General features: G+C 43.6%; 1 protein-coding gene across 1 annotated transcript; it reads left to right on the forward strand.

Annotated features, from left to right (window-relative positions):
• The first annotated feature begins 263 nt into the window (after positions 1-263).
• LOC149360193 (uncharacterized) lies at positions 264-13,982 on the forward strand. The gene is made up of 5 exons (XM_089567802.1): positions 264-383; positions 3,788-3,936; positions 7,895-7,962; positions 10,996-11,079; positions 13,816-13,982. Exons 1-5 carry the CDS (start codon positions 264-266, stop codon positions 13,980-13,982), a joined length of 588 nt encoding a protein of 195 aa, XP_089423928.1.
• Positions 13,983-14,722: the final 740 nt, after the last annotated feature.

The raw sequence follows: 14,722 nt of genomic DNA on the forward strand, positions 1-14,722 counted from the left end.
AAAATAGAAAGTTCATAAAATCTGCTCTGAGTATTAGACATCGTTTTTTCTCTTTACAAATGTTCTACGCGTATCTCTGACTTTCCCCATACTTGCAGCTGGCCATCATAACACAGCGGATTCTCTCTGCTCGCAACGTAGACAGTGTGCGAAATGAAAACGATAAAATATCCAGTGTGTCCACGTGGGGTTGGCATAAATGTCCAAGGTATAAAAGATCCTGAAGAGAGGTCGCTTTCCGCTGTCTACATTCTGCATGAAGGATGATGCGTACCCCGGTCTTTTTCGGTGTGGTTGTTGCCATGCATTTTTTACCCCTGGTTATTGGCAGTGCGGAAAGCGGGCCGGAGAAACTGCAGCGTGAAATCCCTGACTTTAGAGAGGCGAGTGATGACGCTTTTAACTTTGGAAGAAGGGAATTTGCGATTGAATGTAAAAACTGGCTAGGCTCTCTGCTCGTAATGGGGAAGAAAACTGTTTCTTTTAGCGAATCTGCCAAACAATTCTATTCAATGTATTTTTCGAACCTGCTGAACATACTTTTTATAGCCTTCAATAAATTTTCTCAGCATAGATACAGTTGTGTGCTAGTATTGTAGAGGTCTACACCAAGAATGTAGGAAAGGCCTCTACTAACATTTACATTAAAATAGGAGTTCCAAGTACGAGGGGCTACTTCCTTTGCCCGACTCCATCGGTTAACCTCGTGTATGAACCTCTACTCTTAATTAGATGGCTGCTCGTGCATCCTACGTCAAGCTCACTCATCAATATTTCTTCGTTCCGGACAGGAAACTAGCAGTTAATTGGCCCCGGTGAACTCAAGCTGTATGTGAAGTTTCTCAAGAATTGGTGAAAGGCATCAAATCTGCAGCAAAGTACCCTTGAGTAACTTAAAATATATTCCAATTCTTCTCATATCAGCAGACCTTATGCCTATCAGATCTCAGGGAGCGCTTAGACGTTTCCACGAAACACAAAATAAATTTGAGTGAGCTAGTTAGAAATCCACAAATCATGACCTGCTAACCATTAAGTATTGGAAATACCGCAATAACGTGACTCAATATCAGAATATTTCGGTCGTCATATTCGGAATGAATATTTCTATATACAGGGTGTTTAACTGTACACAGATTTGTTTTAAACATTGCGAGAGATACGTAGGTGCAGTCTGTGGAAGTGGACTGCACAGCAAGGCCGACATTATGTATGTGATAGAGCAAACTGTGTAAACCATTAATTAACTGAAATTAAGCAATAAACATTGTTACTGCTCCTTCAGGGGCCAACATTTTATTAAGAAATTGAAGGCCGTCAACATAAAAGCTGAGTCCTGTTTTTAAATTTTCTTTATCGGCAGTGCAATTCGAAATATTTAACGTCAAAAATACGCCTTGTTTTAGCTCGCAAAATCGGCTTTCATTTCTAATACAGCAAATACGGCAACCGTTTATCTTTTTTATGCCATAGAAGCAGTTAGCTGGATTTCCGCGACAATACTACGCACAGCAACGCCATTTGAAAATGTGCTTTGCGAAAAGCCAACTTTAAAAGCCAAAAAGTGTGCATTTTTGACGTTCAGTATTTCGAAATCTATTGCAGATAAAGAAAACTTAAAAATCGGACCCAGCTTTTATGTTGACAGCCTTCAATTTCTTAATTGTAATGTTGGCCCTTGAAATAAAAAAAAAGTTGATTATATCAGTTTATTATTAGTTTAATCACTGAGCTGTATCACGTACATAATGTCCGCACGTTGCATAATCTCCGCTTTGCTGTAGAATTCACTTGTGCAGACCGCAACAATATACTTCTCGCAGATTTTAAGAAACGCTCTTTAAACATAAAAAAACACCCGCTATATGCTTCCTTTTCTCTTTGTCACACTGCACAGGGTAATTAATTTATTGTTTAAGGATTTTTATGTCAGCAACTGCTAAATATACGCCAATGCGGCCTTTGTAGATCAACCGTACAGTAAGACTGACAATAGGTATGTTGAAGAACTTCGTAGATGATCGTGACCACTCAAGCAATGAACTGCTTATTTTATTCATGTCAGCAAAATAAATTGAGAAATTGAAGCTGTGTATCATCCAGGGTTGATTTCGTTTTAAAACGTCGGCTGTGGTTTAGCTCTGGTTAAACCTGGAGGATTCCGAAAGCAACATCTGTGCGTAGCCATATAATGTTGCGTGAGCTCCATTGCACAAAGCGTCGCCGTTTCGCGTGCAGCGACCATACTGCGCATGCGCGAGGAGCAAGTGACGTCACTACACAGAGCTGCGTGTGCCGGCGGCCCCGACACGCCAGCGATGCGCCGCTACTGCTCATTGTAGAGGAGAGAGAGAAGCGATGGAGAGCGTGCGGCAGCGGCGGCGGCCCCGGCACGCTAGCTATTCGCTGCTACTGCGCATGCGCAACTGGCGAACGCAGCGGCGGCACCTCTGAGTCACCCGCGCAGCGACGGGATGACGCGCCAGTTGGGCGCTGGTGGCGTCACTGCTCCTCGCGCATGCGCAGTATGGCCTTTACTCGGCTCCTCGCAATGGCTCGGTGAGTAGCGTAGTGTTGCTTTCGCAACAAAAAAAAATTTATTTACGCAATGTGGTTCGAAGTGCCTGACGCCAAAAACCATGACTCAAAGCATGTTAGGATTTCTTTCGCACATCCCTTCCCATCCCATCCCATCCTTTCCCCCCGTGTAGGGCAGCAAACCAATTATTTTTTCCGGCTAACCTCCCTGCCGCTAGCCCTTTCCTCTTTTACCTCCTCCTCCTCCTCCTCCCTTATTATTGCACTTATAACGTTTGGCGTCGTGTGATCGCTGAAGTCACACTAACTCTCCTTTTTTGCGTCGTAAAATACGCAAACGGCACCTTTTATAACTCATCAAACTGCGAAGGACAGCATTTTATAAATGTGAAGCACAGGAAAACCAGCCTGAGAGCTTCCAAATGCGTATTCTTGAAGTTCGATATCTCGAACCGCATTGCCAATAAACAATCAATCGGAAAAGCGGGGCTTAGGGTCGTTGTTGATGCCTGCAGTTTTGCAACATATTCGGGCCCCTAAAGCCAACGATAAAACGAGCATTAGGTAATTAATAATCGAATGGTCAAGCTGTATCACGTAGATATTGTCCGCTTTCCTGCGAAATCAGCCTGCACACATTATGCTGATCTATCTGTAACAGTTTTAAAGCAAGAATCTGCAAACCTTAAAACCGACCGGTATATCAAGAGAAGCTGAAAACTCTATGCTACCCTTTAAATGCTTACAGAATACCTCTGCCTCTTTCTCACTCTATCGACACAATTTCTGTAAGTACAAATGACAATTATTTGCTATACCGGCCTTCAATAGTATTGAACTAAAACCTACCAGGACAATAAGCAAGTTTCCAGCTCCGAGGATAGCGTATGTAAATATTGTTTAGATACATATACACGTGCGAGCATGTTGAACAAAGGCAACGGTCAGCAGAAAGCAAATGCGATCAGCAGAAAGAAAATTTAGAGTAATTCGCTTTGTGACGTCCAACCCGACCAAAATATCATTTACTTTTTCCTATTTAAAATTATGTATTCAATATTTTGAACTCGCTATTTATGTATCTGCTCACATACGCACACGTAGCAAGGTAATGGCATTCAGCAGTTGTCCCAGGTTTCCTGTGATTGCAGTGCATCATTGATAAAGAGAAGAATTCTGTTAGATGTATTTCTGTGAGCTAAGCTGAGTGCTCACAGCTGGCATCAATACAGAGTGTTTTCTTATGCAGATAGTGGCATTGTTCCATGACAACATTGCCTTAATGGACATTGACAATGACAGCATCCTCGACTGCTTGACGGAAAGAAGAGTACAGTACGACCCAGAGGAATGGAGCGCCACTTACGTTTGGAATGTGGCCAGCAGCAGCGGTGAAAGGTGAACCAATGCCGGAATCTCTTCTGCTACTGAGGTGGAAATGCTGCACGATTCGCCTTAGAGGTTTTTGTTTTCCAAAATAGGACCAAAAGAATCAAGAATAGCAGTACGCGCGCTTTCCGGTATCCTGGATAAAAAGTGGCACGTTATTCCCTGCTAAAACCTCTAGAAGCAGCGGTGCACTATGCTGGAGAACTCTGTTTAGCTGTAAGGCAATGAGCGCCCAACTTATATTCCCCTTCAAACATATTTAGCGCATGCCTAATCCCTACCTGCGGCTGCTTGGAGAGTACACCTCTTATACAGGTCATGCGAACCCTTCATTAAATCTAAACTGTGGTTCTTGGTGGTGGTGGTGGTGGCGGCACAGATGTACAGCCTCGATTAGCCTCATAGGGCCTGTCAGCAATTGCTCCGAATGAGTCACTGATTTAAGAGACTGCGTCTCTACCACTAACCCATAAATCCAGTGCCCTATAAAAACATAAGTAGTGGTCGCGACACTAATCGCCGCCCAGTTGAGGAGCTCTAAAGGCACACGACGCCTGGGACGTCATCCATGGTAACGTTCAGTTTACTAAGGTTATTGGAGTGTCTGCAGCTGGGCACAAATACGCGGGCGCAATAAAACAAAATGATTCGCATCATTCAAAGTATCACAGTGTACACACTTAGGTGAGATGGTGCGGTGAATCTTGTGCAACCATACCGGCGTATAGGCAGAGCTTGTGCGCACTCGATACAATTAAGAGAGCGGCTATGTTGTACGACAAGCATTTCGTAGCGCAAGGGACGTGCAAAAGTGGCCGAAGTTCAGAGAAGTGTTGCACCACTAGCTAACCAAGCGAATTTCTTGTCCTTTTGGACTGTCAGTAAAGATAGATAAGACCGGGCTTCTTGAGAAAGAAGGTCATCCACAGTCTTATCAGCAACTCCAACATGAGATGGTAGCCATTGGAATAAAAGCTCGAATTTTTTTAACTGTAGCTTCCTCATCGAGGTGAGAACAAAGAGTATCATTTGTGCTTCATAATGTGCGAATGATAGGAGTTTTATTTGCACAAAAGCAATGGTTGACTATTTAACATTAACATAATGTAGTTTATAAAGTGATGGTAAATGCCACAAATTATTCCGCATTAGCAGTCATTGGCTCGGAGAGACGACTGTTTCCTAATATAGATAAACAATGGCATATGGCATATAAAAGTTTACTGAGACCGGCGTCGTGACACTCTGAATGCATTTCTACTGTCTACAAAGTGTAAAAGTTATGAGGAAAAAACTTAATAAATGAAACTGAGGAGTTCTGCGCTTGAGCATGGTACTACCACGCACTTCCACTGTACGATGCTCAGTCTCTGCAAATAAGGCTGTCAGTAGTCAGGATAGAAAATTTGTTTTTTATACTGAACTAAAAGCTTCAGGTTGTCGTTAACTCATATTGGAAGGTATAAGGAACAAGACCATTTCAAATGAATCAGATTTGTCAACTATGTCTTGGTATACAGCAGTTATGGTTGACCCTTTCTTTAGGTTCAATTACCCTAAATTATGTAAAGTCCTGATACTGTGCTGGGTAAAATTTCTAAATTTTGATGCAATTTTGATGCAGGACGCACTGACCCTTGCTTGTCACCTTGTCGACATGTGCTTTCGATGCAGTGATACGTTTCAACACAGCTTCAAATGTAAAATTAAGACGGAAACCTATTATCGTCGATGAAATGCCCAACATCTGTCTAGTAGCCTTAAACCAAAACCAGAGATGGTTGTATTCTTTGATGAAAAGACATATCTTGATGTTGAGTGGCCTGGAGGGGAGTCAGTGGATGAAAGCTTAGATTACTTGACACTGTTTGGCTAAAAAAACTGGAGGCTTTATAGGAGATGTCCTAGAGGCTATATTGAACGTACGTAGAGCACTGCATTATCTCTCGAATTGCATCAACAGCAGGTAGCGGTTTTGCAAAGCCAATCCTTCAGTATTTCATATACTGAACGAAAGCCAAGTCTCATCTGAACACAGTATCTGGATCAGTAGCTCGTAGGCAGGGGGATCTCTGCACAAATTGGTATTTCAATATAAATAATGGGACCAAGAGTAAGTTTCCCAGATTGTGTAATATTATGTCTAGATATACAAAGTCACATTAGTAGGGTAAACAAATGTGTCGGTTGCTTTATTCCAGTGTAAACGGCGTTTCAAATCAGCTGTGACCTTAAAGAGATTTTTTTAACGTAATGTTCTGTTCTAGTAGTGGTGAGATAGCTGCTCTTCTGCACTGCGTTTCCTTTGCGTTAAAAATTTAAAGCATGATGAGTCTATAAAAGTACTAGTAGTTGATCTGTGTGCAATTAACACAGTTTTATAGCCAATATTAGAACAAGACGTATTTCGAAAGAGAGAGGCGCAGGCATTCTATAATAATCTCAGATACGTCGGATAAGTGGATAAGTATGGTCGTAACAATTAACGAACCAGGATAGGGTTCCGAGAAATAAATATATTCTTGTTGAAGTAATTACAAACAAGCAGTGGTGATAGCCGAGCTATTGCACCCTTTTTGGTACGCGGTGCTGCACAAAGTTTATGCAGTCTCACTTCCAGAGGCCATATTCCAGAGCAGATTTGAAATTTTAATTAGTTTAATTACTAGGGATGTGATATGCATACTTTGTAGATAAATTTACACTATCAATGGCACGAAGACGTCTTGAAACTTGATGGAACACTGTGCGATTGTTTTCGGTTAGTTTAGTTCAAGCGTTGTACCGATGTCACGAGGTGAAACCGAAAAATAACCCGTGAGCTGTGCGATGTCAGCACCCCTTAAATGTCCCCAAGTAATCACAACGATTGCAGAGCCCGCCAATACAACTGTTTTTAAAGCGAAAGCTGTAATAGCCTAAATGAAGCGTCAATAGCACAATTGCACAACGCACTGGCGTAGACCATCTTGATAATTAGTTATCTGGAAAGGAAAGTTAAGATGGTAGAGCATCCACCTCGCTTTCAGGTGGTGTTGGATTCTATTCCCAGTGCCGCCGGAGATCCACCGGTCTTCTAATGAGTACAAGATGTCGCCCGGCATTGTGCTCGGCTCTTCTAGGCTGAAATCCTTGGGAAAAAGGTCTTGGATTAAACCGTTCCATACCAAGTCGTAGCGTAGAGGCTTGGGTGCCCGCCTCGGGGGCGGGAGGTGGTTGGTTCGAAACCACCGCCGGCTACCCACCGACCAAAATGTCTACAAGCGTTTCCCGGCCCGGCGCCCGGCATCCTCAGTGCTGTGCGCTTAGTAGACGCTCCGCAAAACCCGCTGCGTCCTTACGGGGGCAAAACCAGTTTCGTACACCATCAACCTGCAAAGGTGGTTCATGATTCTGTTGAGAGAGGACAGGTTCAACTGAGTTTCGATAGTGAAGTTTAAATGAGTACGCTCTGCGAGAAATCAACAGATGAGCATGAGACCTCGAAGGAGTTCGGCGCTGAGCCAAATGTCTCACTTCTTTGTGGCCACCTGTCCCGCGCCGTGAGGGAATGAAGGAGGGTGGGAGTGAAAGTGGAAAGAAAAAGAGGTGATGTAGTGGAGGGCTCCGAAATAATTTAGACACCTGGATATCTTCAAGACGCGCCGACATCGCCCACCACACGGATACCTTTTCGTGTTTCGCCTCCATCGGTATGCGAATGAATACTACGTATAGTAAGTGGCTTCAGAACAATCTATCAAAACAACAGCCAAACGATTTGTTTACTGTTAATACAGTGTTGCATGTTTTATAGCAACAGGGTTCCGAATGCCCAGAAGCCTACGAGAAGTCGGCACCGCCCTTTCAGGCTATAATTAAAAGAATTGCTTAGTATACAGCCGACGTGATTTGTTAAACACTCACGTCTCTTAAGCCGCAAGTCAGTGAAGAGGTAAATTTTTGAATGTTTTGTTCACGTTTCCAGAATGCACTTTCCAATTTACCTGTCTGCTGGAGACTCACCTGACACGTTTAAAATTACTACGAGTGCAAGTAAGTAAATAAATTTTGCAAAAATTTGTATTGCACTGGTTCTTTATGCCTCATTCAGTCAACGCCGTCTGCAACAGCTCTGAGTTATCATTCACTTTTTTATTTCTCAGTAGTAACATCGAACATAAAAAGAAATGCGCTGCGGCTGCGAATATTTGTGCACCATTATTTTAGACGAGTAGCCGATGACAGCAACGTCTAAAACCCACACAGAAACTACCGATCATATGACTGTGCAGAAGACAAAGGAGACAGCGGCAAGCAGCCATTTTAAGCACGGCTAAATTGAGTTTCAAACAATGGCGCACAAAATTCGAATCAAATGGATGCCACTCAAATATCATTGCTCCTATAAGAACATGCGACTGCATAGGTGTAACTGTTTGACGACTGCCTCTCGCAAGAGAATATCGTCAAGAGCTCTGAATAACCAAAAAATCGTGTCGCTTACAGCCACTGAAATGTTGCCACTGAAATGTTGAAATGTTGCAAGCTGACAAAAAAATTGATGGCAACACTTAAGCTCTACCTTAAGGGTGTGACGCAATAGCTTTAAAGGGTTAATTCCCTTATATGGCATTATATTCATAGATTTTTGGGAGCCTTCGTACCCATTCTCGCGATATGGTCGGACGACTAAGCGATGTGCCACTGCCCTGCACTGGTCGTTGCTGCCATCGGTGGGGCTTGAGAACCTCTGGTTGGCCTACCAGAACAAATTCTCGCGGCTAGTCATTAAGTTAACAGCCACCTACCGCGGGGCAAGGAGCGGAGGGGGCACTTTGCTCAGAATCTGATGGGCAGGTTCTGATGACATAAGAAGGTCGCGAGAACTAGGCGGCCCACCTCCGTTTCTTCTGGGGGGATGGCTACCTGGGCCACTCCTGCCAACCGTGCTAGGTGAGAAGTTGTGTCCTGGAAGCACCATTGTGCGTAAACAGCGATTCCGAGAAGGGCGCAGGATAAACGCTGGCTGGCTCGGGCGTGAAGCCCACCTTAAGAGACGTGCGAAGAAAGTTTGCAGGAGCTGGCAGTGCACTAAGTGCACCGCGCAGCGTCAGAAGATTTCCATGCTTGTGTGCAGACGTGGCTGAAGGTATCGCAGCGTGTCGGAGAAGTTTGCCGAAGATATGCATATAAACATCAGAAGAAAAACAGAATTTCGCTTTGTGTAAAGTGAGGCGCGTTGCTAGAAAGGCCTCAAAAACAGGCTCTATGATCTCGAGTTACACGCATGTAATCATCGATTAAGTGTCGCAGCAGTTTTTGAGCCAGTAATTTACTTGAATCATGGCATGGAGAGCTTCATATTATCACGTTGTAGTGACGGCAGTCCAGCGGTCAGGAAGACAGCAACAAGACTTGCAAACGAAGCTCTTTTTTTTGGGGGGCTGATTTGCGCCCGCAAAAGAACTGAATCACTCGGCGGCGGCGTAAGCAACAAACGTTTTCGTCAGTCGTTGAACTACGAATGCCCGCCGCTCGCGGCATCGCTCAGTTTAAAGCCCGCAAGGAAACTTCGAGATAACGGGTCAAGTTCATTTACGGTAATCTGGAAAAACGTAGCTGCAGCTCTTCATGGCTGTGATCAATCAAGATTAGTATGGTCGCTTCTCGCGTCACGGACAAAAATGAAAACACCCCTTTCCTGTGGCCTTGAGCGCGAACGAATGGACATTACAACGACACATGGCAACATCTCGGAAGAGCAGTTATCATTTTGAGGTCTCTTTACTTTTTCAATTCTCATGGTCCCTTGATTACTCTCCCTTTTGTAGCCGGTGGTGGTTTCTGTAGCTAGGTGTTTCAATGTTTGGTTCAGTGCTTTCTTATTTTCATGACCTGTGGTCCGAAATAAAACCGTGGGATACCGATGCGAGTTCCAGAAAAACAAAGCGGAACGAGAACTAGGAAGAGACAACGGTTGGCTACGCAAAAACACGAGTAATTGGTATCTAAAATTAAATTAAGGACACAGTTTGGACATATGCAGGAGATTCGATGCTAAAATCATATAAGCAATGAGAGCAAGGGCAGGAGGGAAATACGAAGATATGGCAAACACAGAAGGGGGTGGCAGATAGTCATGGCCAGGTTAAAATATAAAATATTGGGAAAGCGGCCATCCCGCTGCCACAGGTAATGGGTAGTTGCTGCTCACTGCATGATGTGTCTATTCTGACACGGAAGTAGCTGGGTTGATAATAATAAAGTGACAAGAGCCAGCGGCCTTCCCCGTTTCCCAGCGCAACAGTTAATGCATATGTTCTTCATAACACCCGCCGAAAATTAATTGCGAAGTTTGCAAATATCTGCCAATGAACATCTATGAGCTCATTTTATTGTGCTAGCCTTTTGCTACCATAATATGTCATGCCAACAGTACTTCCAGAAGGCATGGTTGCTAAAACTTAGAATTAAACATTGTAGAAAAATACGAAGATTACTCAGGCCGCGTCATGCGTTTCGAACGCTAAAATTGTCAGTGCGACGGTGGTACCAAACTTACTAAAATAAGCTCCAATACATGCTCGCAGGAACCCACGGCTAAAGCATGGTGGGCTCACGCTACACAATGGTGGGAGAGGTTTATTCGTGGGTGTATTGTTTATGAAGACATCGTTGTACTAGGAGAGCGTTCCTTCTTAGCTTCAAATAAAGGCACTTTACAATATCAGGAACATGCCACATTAAGAAAACACCGTTGCTAAACAAATCCAAAATTTCATATCTAACTTTGTTGCAGAATTCAGCCATGGGAAACTTCTCGTAATTAATATTTCATCTCTTTAATTTATTTCAGCTGAAAAAAGTTGTAACATCAACCATTTCTTAGTAGCGGCAGACCATGTTATAGAGGAAACGAATTTGCGTTGCGCCGAATTGCAGAACAGAGTTCGATCGGAACACAGCTACTAGAAAGCTGCACTGCTCTGCAGCTGACTCTCCAGGGGAGAAAGAAAATGCATGAGCTCATGGTCACATACTTCGCAGTTGACAAAATGGTGGTTCATCGCTTTCTTCTCGTTGCAGAACCTGGCCAGTCTTTTACTGGCCGCGCATTATACTTTGACCACAAGAGTTGCACTGTAGTGAAAATGCCTCACCTTGGAGACCGTAAGTAAAAACACCAAATACATATGACGTAATAGTTATTGTTTGAAACCACATGTTTAGGCAGCATAACATTGGTTCATTGTCTTCGCGGAGTAAAATGTGCTGACATGGTTTCATTCTAACGCTCCTCTTCATTGGCATGCACAGAATGTAAACCACTGGATAAGCTTTTGCTTTTTCAAATATATAACGACCTATTTTTTACTGTTTTATTTCTGCTGGCAACCACTCAACGTTGCCAGCAGAAATAAAACGGCAACCACTGAACAGGCGCAGTTACTCCGGGAAGAATACCTGAATCAAAAATACAGTATTATACATTAGATTAACGGATATATCTGCTCAAAAGAATGCTAATCTTAAGCTTGACCGATGAAGCAGCGCACCGTCTGCCCAACATGCTCTCATTTGCTCTCGACCGTAAATTCCTTTTAATCGTTTGTAAACTTTAAAACAAAGCATTCAAACCTGCACCTGATTTGGTCCTCGCATTACAAGAACCAATGGCTGGCTTGCAGTTTGTATGGATAGTCGACTGCCTCAGTGGCACTTTGGAGCCAATTCTCTCCTGTAGATGTAAAAGAAGACCTCAGGCCTGGGCTTTCACTCGGTTCTAATACACCTAGCAGTAGCAGCATTTTATTACACGCCCTGCTACAAATCCCCGAAGGGTAGCCGCCAGCCCACGCCGCGGCTTTTTTTTGCGTCATTATTCTGCAGCACATCGCGAAAGCCATCTAAAAGTTCAACGGTTTTCATAGCCGAAAGACTGAATTAACACGACTGATTGCTTTCTCGCACCTCGAGCGCTATTTGAAAAGGTATAGCGGCGCACGGCAGCAAGCAACACCCAATGCGGCAGTACACCACTCAAGAATAGTGGCGAAAAAGTTTTCTCAAATCGAAGCGATCGACGGCCATGGTGCCATGACGAATGCCGAAGCGGGCTCTTTTGAACGGAACAGAACCGTACTCTTTACTATAATACAGCGCAGAAAAATGGTGTAGCTCACACAAACAAGTTTCAGAAGTTCAAAGCTTAAGGACTTCAAGTAAAGCAAACTTCTATTGCACCACGGCGCGCACACTCTGACGACAGCAATACCGAGAACAAAAAATGAAGGGTTTACCCTGCGATGGAGGGGGTAACTCAGACGAAGTGCGAATGGGAGATGGAAACGACACCATTGAGGATAGTGGTATGATAGGGTAGACCCTGTCCAACATTCTAATGCGCCGTGTGCGCTACGAGTGACGCTGAAATGAAGGATTCTAGATAAAATTCCACCAACTGGGCTTCATTTCCGTCGACTGAAATCGTATTGCAGACTGCCGTGTTTGGCACTTTTCTGTCCCAGAAATGCGGCTTCAGCGCCCGGGACTCGATTTGGTCACCTTGAACTCACCATTCTTACGCTATAGCCACTTATCAAACACAGTAGTAATGTGCGGAGCTCGAAGGACTATCTCAGGTCATGGTCTGGCCTATGGCTTAGATCGGAAGTTTACAAGCAGCTAGAACTTTCGAAGAATGTTTAGAGACATGCGGGCGGAGTCAGGACAGCTTGTTCTGGAGAGCTTAGGAAACGTCATTTCGAAGTCTTGATGGCGCTATATTTTCTACTCTGAATGCCAAACGTTGACTGTCGTACGCGGGAAAAGTTAGAAAGTTTGATTTTTAAATTTTAATAGACTTCCAACATAATAACAACTAATGCAGTGCAGTCACGGAGTCTTCCAACAGAGACCACATAAATGATTTTGCGGGGAGAACCTGTGACTGCAGGGAAGTAAAGCATAGCAGATAACGGAAATACATAGGCACATAAGGAGACATGCGTGCTCCATCTGCTACAAAAATACAATGTGCCTGTCTATTGACGCTGCGCAGAAATAAATTTTTTTCCCGCAAATCTGCATCCCAAAAACTTTTGTCCATGACTGTACAATCTATGCATAGTATGAATGCTATCACTTTCGTTCTGACTGGAGCCGACCAAGAAACTCTTCCTAGTGTCACGGTCACTTAGTCGACAACAAACTTGACAACGCATGATAAAGGAATCCTTCGGCTAGGTGAGCTCATGTAATCGCTGCACCTTTCTTGAGAAAATAAACCGTGTTATAGCAGTTTAACTTGAGAACGTTAAGCCTGAAGTGATCACCTTCAAATAAAATTAGAGAGTACAAGCAAAAGAGGAGGAAAACGTTTTCTTTTACAGCGCGCCCTCCGTTGTTCGTACGATGACTTGAGTCAAGAACACGGCAATTTGAAAACTTCCTCAAATTTAGCGTTTTGCATCTAGTCGTGGCTGACCTGCTTTGGCACTCTTCACCAGGATTCGAGCGGACTACAAAGCGTTTCCTTCCACAAATTATATTTCACCTAACTGGCCCTTCGTTTCTTGCATATCAAAAGCATCGTCGGGTAGAAAGACGGTTGAAGAAGACAAGCAATCCAATGTCCACTGATTAGAGAGGTTATCGAAAACCTGACAGTCTCGATTTCATACTGCGCAGCCTAAGCAGCTATTATAGTGCCCAAAATAAGACGCAACAAAAAACTTTTGAAGCACTCTATAGATCCGGATCAAAAACACCGTGCCAACACGCATCTGTTCTACTGTTAGATTACACACGCTTTAAACACATTTTTTTTGTGTATGTTCGAAGTGTCAGAACGAAAAGCTAATGGTTGACTGAAGCGTATCCTCGCTATCACATTTTTTTTTCCAGAGTGCACTTTGTGGATTACCAAAGAATCCAAGGACTCAATATCAGATGAATGTATAAACCAATATACGCAAATCTGTGGCAACGGCACTAGCCTTCACGACAAAGATATCTGCAAGGACGTGGACGAAACAGCCTTTCTTGATCTGCCAGAAGACGCTTCAGTATAGCCTACTCTGGTGATTACTCCTTAGAGGTGAGCCGCTAGCGAATTGAGGTGGCACTTTACAGAGGATGGAAGGACCAAGATCCCGGTGGCATAATATATCTAAAAAAAATAAACGGCATTCTGCTCAAAACACTGTCAATAAAGACTGCTCGTTATACGCCCGACTATTGGAAGTATGTACTTTCAATATTCCAGTTACAAACAGAAGATGGCTCCTTATGACCTTTGTTCAGGTTGTGCGTAGGTTCCGCCTTGTGAGGCTGTTGCAGAATCCTTGTGAGTGCTGAATCTTAGAGAGGTGAGGAGAAGAATTCCACTTAATTCAATAAACATGGAGTGCAGGCGATGCCCATAGCATGGCTGATAATTAAACGCCTCACCTCCTTACTTTTCATTTATGTCGTCCAAGTGGTTTCAATATTCCTTGATATTTTTTCGATCTTGCTCGGTTTTCCTACAATCAGCAGTGTTAATAGCGATCAGGTTAGAAAGCAATTTCTCCGAAAAAGAACTTACCTTCAAGAAACCAGAATCACCCAACTGGTTCACTTTGATCGGCGAAAATAAGTGCTCTAAAGCATAAAACATGTGATAAAGGCGCTAAGCACGTTTCATGGACAACTACTGCTTCTAATCTTCAAAACTGCAATCAACGCAGTTCCCGACCGCCAATCGTCTTTAGCGCTGCAAGCAGCGCATCATAGGGTCGCATGCGCCTGCCTTTTGACTGGTGATATTGGT

Source organism: Amblyomma mixtum, chromosome 2 (assembly GCF_055824585.1).
Source record: "Amblyomma mixtum isolate Tamu chromosome 2, ASM5582458v1, whole genome shotgun sequence".
Classification (NCBI taxonomy): Eukaryota; Metazoa; Arthropoda; class Arachnida; order Ixodida; family Ixodidae; genus Amblyomma; species Amblyomma mixtum.